This window comes from Myripristis murdjan, chromosome 8 (genome assembly GCF_902150065.1).
Source record: "Myripristis murdjan chromosome 8, fMyrMur1.1, whole genome shotgun sequence".
NCBI lineage: Eukaryota > Metazoa > Chordata > Actinopteri > Holocentriformes > Holocentridae > Myripristis > Myripristis murdjan.
This window is the reverse complement of record NC_043987.1, coordinates 15,218,518-15,226,435: the sequence shown is the minus strand read 5'-3', so window position 1 is coordinate 15,226,435 and position 7,918 is coordinate 15,218,518. Positions and strand designations below refer to the sequence as shown.

Below are 7,918 nucleotides of genomic sequence, written 5' to 3'. Positions count from 1 at the left end.
AATTCATGTTGCATATTCAATGCGGACACTGCGTTCATGGAGTTTGTGGTGGCATAAATATTGAGAGCACTGAAAATGTTCGGGTCAAATATGCTATAAATGGGTGAAACATGAAAATGGTCGTTTTTTTAACCATCAGTGTGACTGTCATGTATCTACAGGACTACATGAATTATTTAAATAAAATTAAAATAAAAAAATAAATAAATAAATAAGCTCCTCTTTTCACCACATAACAAGGTTAGTCCAGTGACATAGGGGAACTTTATTGGTCACATGACTGGATATTACATAATGATAATATATTTCCTCAAATGTCAGGAATTGCTCTTGAATAATGAAAACGTTTTATACAGTTTGAAGATTTTTCGGTCCTGCGCAGCAACTCTGAAGTAACTCCGATGTCTGATACAGCCAGCGGGGGAAAGAGCACCAGATCCAGTCGGCTGAGTTGATGGGAGTCTCTGGGCCAAACTGAGGCACAGAGCAAAAGTCTGTGTCACGTGTCAAGCTGCTGTGCTGCGACGAAGCAGGGACAGTCAGTACTGAGGAAACAGTCACTGCTGATCTGTGGTGCTGCAGGAGTCCAGTCACTTGGGTCTTCACACAGTGCAGTCCTCTCTCTGTCATTCTCTGCCCTGTCGGCCCTCCGCCGTTCATCTCTTCCACCTAATGTTCGCTTCAGCTGGAAGGAAAGACAAATGTTCGTCAGTGTGTTTGCTTTAATCTAACAAACGTCTGTGGCTCTGTGTGTTACTGTGCATGCATGAACGTGAATACTGGAATAATTAGGCTTGAATGACCTTTAGCTGGTCAAAAAAAAAATATATATATATATATATCTTTATATCTATATCTATCTATCTATCTATCTATCTATCTAGATAGATAGATAGATAGATAGATAGATAGATAGATAGATAGATAGATAGATAGATATAGATAAAAACTTTTCAAATCCAATAAAATACATCCACAAAAATACATGGTGATCAAGCTAAAAACAAAGCTGCTGTTCTAAGTGGGAGTGCACATTGGTCTGAAGGCCCTTTATTCTGAAACCCCAGTAGTCACAAGCATGTCTGCTCTGTAAATTTGGTGAAGTTTAGGCAGGGATTTCCTCAGGTTAGGGTGCAGATAAACAGGGGTGGACGCATTTCTTGGCTTACTGAACTCCAACACCTCCGGAGTGTGTATTTTCAGAGCCATGGGCGTTTGCTTTAAGGATAACAGGCTGTCAGAATAATGGGCTTTCAGTCCAGTGGGACATATTTCAATTTTTTCTGGAATAACAGGCTGTTGGATCAAAGGCATGGCGCCGTTCTAAGTCCCTGAAGAGATGACACTTCAGAGACACGAGGCTTTCTCTTGTCAGGGAAAGTAAGCGTGTGTGTGTGAGCATAATTTCTGCAGCCTTGCTTACTTGTGTAGTCCTGAGGTGCCATGGGCCTGAACAGCACCTGCCGGAGGGCGTCCAGCCACTCCTTCTGCTCCCTCTCCTGCTCGCACATGAAGACAAACTGGCGCTCAGGGGTTTCAACCAACACGCCGCACTTCCACTTGTTGCCTCGCGCGTTCTTTGGGACACACTCCTTCACCGAGTAACCGTTGCTCTCTGTGCCGATAAACACCACCCCCAATTCCTCTGCATCCTAAATTCAAAACAAGGACAGCACATAAAGACACACACATACACACACACACACACACAGAAATCGGTGGTTAAAATGCCCTGAAGAGCTCCAGCTGACATGGGAGAGGGAGTGATGGAGGGTTTCTTCCTCACCAGCTGGCCTTTGAAATACAGCAGCTTCCTGTCCTGAGAGTCCAAGATGAACCATCGCTTTTTGAACGTCTCCTTTTGCTGTTGAAAACACATGGAATATAAATCCTTGCTTCATAAAACCTTCTTAAGAAATAAAATCTTCTCCACGGTCAAAAAATATTCTCAAAAGTAGTTTTACATACACTACTCACAAAAAGTTAGGGATATTTGGCTTTTGGGTGAAATTTATGGAAAATGTAAAATGTTCACGCTACAGTGATATTATATCATGAAAGTAGGGCATTTAAGTAGAAGCATGCACTGGTGATTTCCTCATCTCAAACAATTTCTTGAAACAAAAGCCAACAACAGTGGTGGATATACCACAACAAAAAATGTCAGTGTCAATAACTTGTCATGTGCCCTTGAGCATCAATTACAGCTTGACAACGACGTCTCATGCTGTTCACAAGTCGACTTATTGTCTGCTGAGGAATGGCATCCCACTCTTCTTGAAGGGCGGCCCTCAGGACATTGAGGTTCTGGGCTACAGAGCTCCGAGCCTCTACACGGCGACTCAGCTGATCCCATAGGTTTTCTATGGGATGCAGGTCTGGAGAAAGTGCAGGCTACTCCATCTGAGGTACCCCAGTCTCCAGCAGCCGTTCCCTAATGATACGACCTCGATGAGCTGGAGCATCAAACACCTGATGTGAATTTTGCCGTTAAACTCCTTGTTAGAGAACAGCAACTTGTGCAAAAAGTACTGAAACACTGAACAGTTGGACATGTGCATTCAAAAGTTTACAGAAGGTCACATTAAGTTCACCTGTAAAGGTTATAATGCATTTTAGGTTCATCCTGAAATTTCACCCGAAAGCCGAATATCCCTAACTTTTTGTGAGTAGTGTATTTACATATATACTGTGAGCAACTCCACCATATTAGTGTCATCAGTTGGTGCTGAGTGCTCACACTGCTGCACTCGGCTAATAAAATCATCTACAGACAACACTGGTATTAGGGTTGCAAAATTCCGGGATTTTTTCAAAGTTTTCAAACTTTCCATGGGAGTTAATGGGAATATATGGGAATTAACAGGAATTTACAGGAATAATCTGGAGACTTGCAAAATTGCATGTTAGCCTTAATGTAGTTGAAGAAAAACCATCTTGCAGCATAATCCTGGTTAAAACAACCAGATTTAATGCAAATTCAGTTGAATTTCTGCCGTGCACTGTGCGTTCCTTAAACCCATGCACAGACCATTTCTAGAATCCTGCAAACTGCAGCAGGATGCCTGAGGCCACGGGACTAGGCCTACATTTTAGCCCACCGACGACATCCAGTCAAGAACGTTTTGATGATATGATTGGGGTAAATATATTTGACCTATGGTATAAAAGTTTAACTGGAAAAAATAGTCAAAAATCAAAATGTGTTTACACAGTAGCTATTTAAGAGGCTATCTATCATGGTGCTAGGTAGCTCAACTGTGATGCTGGTTCTTCTGCTGGCCAGTTTTCATACAAATACAGTTATCATACAAGAATGTAAGTTATAGTTTGATTTAGCTGCTGACTGAGGAGTGTTCATTTATTCATTGAGCCTATTTCTATGTCTGCTTATGACAAAACAAAATTTCCAAAATTACCCAGCTGAACTTCCCATGGAAAGTTTCCGCAATACTTCCGGAATTTTACCAGAAATTTTCCGCCCTTACTGGTATTAATGTCTAAAAACAGAGGCAATGGCAGTATCCACCAAGACTGACTGTTTTTACATCCACCTACCAGTGGGCCGGTCTTTTCCATGAATCCCTCTTTGAGGTAGTTTCTTGTGATCTTTGGTATCAGCTGACAAAGAAAAGAGAACAGAGGAATGTACGGCTTTAGAATATGAAAGAGAAACCAAATGTTTTTTTTCCTCTATAATTATGTATTAGCTAATTCTGTTCTCAAATGCTGAAGCTGATTTGTTTGTGAGAGATGGAGGGGCATGATAATAAAATGTATCACACTTATTTGCAGCGCATGTGTTTTGCAATCAACTTTCCACTAATTTAAACATTCCTGTTTGAAGCGTTGATGTCTATGATACATTTTCAAGTTATCTATTTAATTAGAATTTTATCAATCCATGGAGGAGCATATAATCCTTCACTGAAAAGCATGAAAATATAATCCTTTAATTTTGCTTGAAAGCTCAAAAATCACCAAAAATGGAGTTACATGCTTTTTCACCCAATGAGAAGAATCTGTTTAATCAGTTCCAAAGCCAAATGCAATAGACAAATATGAGAGTACTGAACTAAATGTTGTAGTAGAACCTTTCCACACTAGCCTACATATTAGGGAAGCGTGATAATATCAGCACATCATCTGTATTGGCTGCTATCGGCTTTAAAATGAAATATCCTAAAATGAAGATTTCTGCTGATGTCACATGCTGATATGTGAAATAGGTCAAATTGTGGCTGTTGTCAGGATTTTCTCATGCAGAGCATCGCCCAAGCCTGATTCAGTTGGATGAATCTTACTTCTTTTAAAAGAAAATGTTATATAAAAATATAAAATATGACATGTTGTGCATAATCTAAGTTGAAGTGGTTTTCTTATTTTGCCCTGCACTGTATTTTATGTCTGTATCTGCCAGTGGGCCTTCACAATAAGAGCAGGCATAATAAAATGTTAATTCCACAGCAGGAGAGACTTGATGTTCTCTGCAGTTAGATGCAAAAGAAAATAGGTGCATATATTGGTATTGACCAAAAGAGTTGGAAAATATCTGCATATTGGATATCAGCAAAAAAAAAAAAAAAATCCAATATCATGCATCCCTACATATGCACAGATATGATCTACTGAAATGCATTTTTGAATACATACTTCTTCATTGCTTCCAGTAGGGTAAGCTGTCTTCAGGTAAGCATAGCGAGCTGCACGAATGGCGTTGTACCATGTGACTATTTCCTATGGGTAGAAGAAGAAACAATCAGATTAACCATGACCACCAAGCTGTGACTCAGAGTGAGGCCTGGCAGAGACCGATATCAATAGTTCAGTCCCACCTCAGGGCTCTCGTGGTAAACATAGAGGTTCCTGATGTGGTTGTCCTCTTGGTAGGTGAGCTGTAACCCGTGAGGATGGCCGATCCTCTCAGGCTGAAAGGTGGCGTTCAGGTCCTTGATGGAGATCACAGCCTTCGGGCCTTTAGTCTCCTGAACCAAGAATAACACATGGAACTAAACACCAAGCCCATTTTTTCCCCCAGATTTTGCCCAGAGAACCGCAGCGGCCCGACCCTAAAGTCCCTTGAGCCTGCCCCAGTCCATCTCCTGAGGTGTAAAAGTGTGTGATGCATTAAAACAGAGGGCAGTTGTGGAGGGTGAGAGGGAGGTGGGGGCTGCACCACACTATGGCACCATAGCACCCCCTATCAATTTATATTGAAATTTGTTATATTACAGTGTGTCGCCCTCACACCAAATTTGGCTGTAGGAAGATGAATTTTTAAATGGGTCAAACCAGCGGGGAACTTACGTCTTCCTTGTTGTAGTAAGACAGGGTAAACTCCCTCTCAGACAGAACAAACTTCCTCTGCAGAAACTGCATGTTCTCCTTCCCTTTCTTCCACAGCATCCCTTCATGGAAACCTGGAGTAAAACCGAGAGAGCCACTGAGTCACAGGTGCCTCAGTGTGGGCAGGTCTTTCTTAAGTGAAGCATGTTTCCGTTTCTTGGCCAAACATTGCAGCAAGGAGTGACACTTCCTGCAGTTTTCACTTCCTACATCTTAAAATAAAATTCAAGTACAGAAAACAGGTTTGTTGTTTGCACAGTTCTGCATGTGCATATGAGGAAGTACATTGTGCATGTTACTGTTAAACCAATGAAAAGACTAAGGGGGAGACTGCAGCACGTTTTAGATTGACGATACGGAAATAAAAGTATACACAATGCAAAATTCTTCAATAAATGAAAAAACAGGGTCAAATCCCCTTCACCTGTGGTATAACAGAGTGGTGGATATTTGGTGTCTCCTATGAATTCCATCCTCTCGTATTTAGCTCGTATCCACTGCTCTCGCAACACACTGCAGAGACAAATGTTATGTTTTCAGGGGAATCCATACACGCTGCACGAAAAAAAAAACAACCAAGCATGACTCTGGACTTAGTAGGAAGTTAATTCATTTTCCACTTCCATGATCAGTAGTTGCACTTGCCTCATGGCAGTGCCCTGTCAGCAGACTGTGATTTCTCAGAAACACCAGCACTTATTCCAACTGCTGGACACTGAAGCCCCATGAAAGAACAAAACCAAATGTCTAGTCTCAAAGACGCAGGGAGATCAGGTGGCCAGTAAGCAGGAGGGTCAGTCTAGGGTCTTTTTGAGGGCCATGAGTGAGGGGAATGAACATTCCCCGGCTGAAAAAATACTTACGCACAGTCTTTTTGCTGAGGTCGATAGTAGTACACCGGAACAGCTTTCTCATACTGAGCTCGGACGTTGGCATTGCCTTTGGATTTCATGAACTGCACTCGTCACGGTTCCCAAAAAGACAAAGAGACACATAAACGTTACACCTGATGCTGGCAAACTCTGTTCTTGCATGGCTGAACCAGTCTATCAACATTACCGGCATACTTTAAAGCCATGTCAACTGCCAGACTAGAGTTGAGGAAACAATCAGGCAAAATGGTCCTAACCTCCACCAGGGCGTCCTCCCAGAAGTCCAGTTTTATGGATTTGACCCGGCTGGAAAGGTTGCGGTGGATCCCAGAGCAGTTCAGACATACAAACACACCCAGCTTGTAGGACGCCCAGTCTGGATCTAGGGATCATGATTCATACACAATGATTTTTAACTTCACAGCAAGCAAAGAGAGCCACTGTTTGACCAGATGTTATAAGGAGATGAGCATGACTTAAAATCTGGTCATGTGACACTATGACTGATAAAATCACAAATTGTAAAAGTGTTTCACAACAAAACTAAACTGAAAGCGGGAAAAAAAAAAATCGAATGCAAGTCTATTTTACTCAGGTGTAGTTTTGCTTTCTACAAGCCTTTAAGCAAAACAGTGATTAAAGGCTCTAAATAAACTTGAAACTGCTATTTTAGGGTAGATTGCCTGTCTGACTCATAAATGTAAAAGAGCAAGTGTGTGGGTGTTGGGCAAAGCTAAGAAGAAAATATAAATATTGTTACCTAATAATGGTTTTCGCACCTTCCAGCCCTGTGGTGGTGAGGCAACATGTCTTAAAATTTTTTATTTTATTTATTTATTTATTGGCCATTGATCAGCCTACTCACCCGGAGCGCCGCAGTCTGCACATGTACTGTTGTCCGGCTGTTTCACCAGTTCCAGTAAAATCTTTTTGTTTCTCTCCCGGTTTGCCATGATGTTGAATGAAACTCGACTCCGGTGTCAAACCCTAGTGGAGCCGAGCATGGTGGTTATGTGTATTTTTTTTTATTTTTTTTTATTTTTTTACACGTGGCGAAATAAAAGCGGTACAAGTGAAAACTGGAACTTGAGATAGCCCGCCCTCCGAAAGCCACAGCAATCATATATGAGACACTCCCTGCCTGCCTGCCTGCCTCCGGCCGAGCGCACTGCCGGAGACAAGAGTGTCGCTGAAATCAGTGTGACCTTTGTCGCTGTGCTGCACCTTTTGCAGTGACAGTGTGATGTGATGAGCCATCTCTGTACACCGCCTGTCCCCCTGCCTGCTGTTAAACGCTGATAATGCACATTTACATGGCAGGTGTTGCGCCAAAAAGTGTGCGCATGAAAACACGCACCCATCTTCACTTTGTCACCCGACGGCGCAAACAAAAGTCTCATTTTTCCCAACTGCTGCCTGACGGCTGGTCCCTTTGACACGTTACAAAAAAACATCTAGTATAAAATGTAAATAGTTAACGTACCTACCTCCCTCCGAATGAGTCGAGAACAATTGTTTGCGTAATTATAATCCCAAACCACAGACGTCCATTTACTGTGAAGGCAGGCGGTCAGACTAAACGAGCCCACATGTTCAAGCGAGTTTTCCCCTCGCCATCACTTCCTTTTTTTTTTTTTTTTTTTTTTTGCAGTGGTGAGACACAGCCCACGCTGTCTGGGGGATACAAATCTCAGATACAG

The 7,918-nt window shown here is 42.0% G+C and overlaps 1 protein-coding gene across 2 annotated transcripts; it reads right to left on the bottom strand.

The window, feature by feature from the left end:
• Window positions 1-245: 245 nt before the first annotated feature.
• adap2 (ArfGAP with dual PH domains 2) lies at window positions 246-7,836 on the bottom strand. 2 transcript variants are annotated; one of them, XM_030059106.1, is made up of 12 exons: window positions 7,706-7,836; window positions 7,084-7,205; window positions 6,476-6,600; window positions 6,210-6,301; window positions 5,771-5,859; window positions 5,308-5,420; window positions 4,836-4,985; window positions 4,654-4,737; window positions 3,559-3,621; window positions 1,787-1,864; window positions 1,424-1,652; window positions 246-685 (listed from the first exon to the last, which is right to left on the bottom strand). In XM_030059106.1, the coding sequence occupies exons 2-12, from the start codon at window positions 7,169-7,171 to the stop codon at window positions 657-659; spliced, it is 1,140 nt and encodes a 379-aa protein (XP_029914966.1). In that variant the 5' UTR covers window positions 7,172-7,205; window positions 7,706-7,836; the 3' UTR covers window positions 246-656. The 2 variants fall into 2 exon arrangements, with proteins under 2 accessions (XP_029914966.1, XP_029914965.1); XM_030059105.1 differs by having other exon boundaries at window positions 7,702-7,828.
• Window positions 7,837-7,918: the final 82 nt, after the last annotated feature.

Coding starts and splice junctions, on each gene's coding strand:
- adap2 (XM_030059106.1), bottom strand. CDS start 7,171: ATGGCAAACCGGGAGAGAAACAAAAAGATTTTACTGGAACTGGTGAAA. Junction 5,860..6,209: donor CCTCAGCAAAAAGACTGTGC/GTAAGTATTTTT, acceptor TTGTCTCTGCAG/TGTGTTGCGAGAGCAGTGGA. Junction 4,738..4,835: donor TTTACCACGAGAGCCCTGAG/GTGGGACTGAAC, acceptor TTCTACCCATAG/GAAATAGTCACATGGTACAA.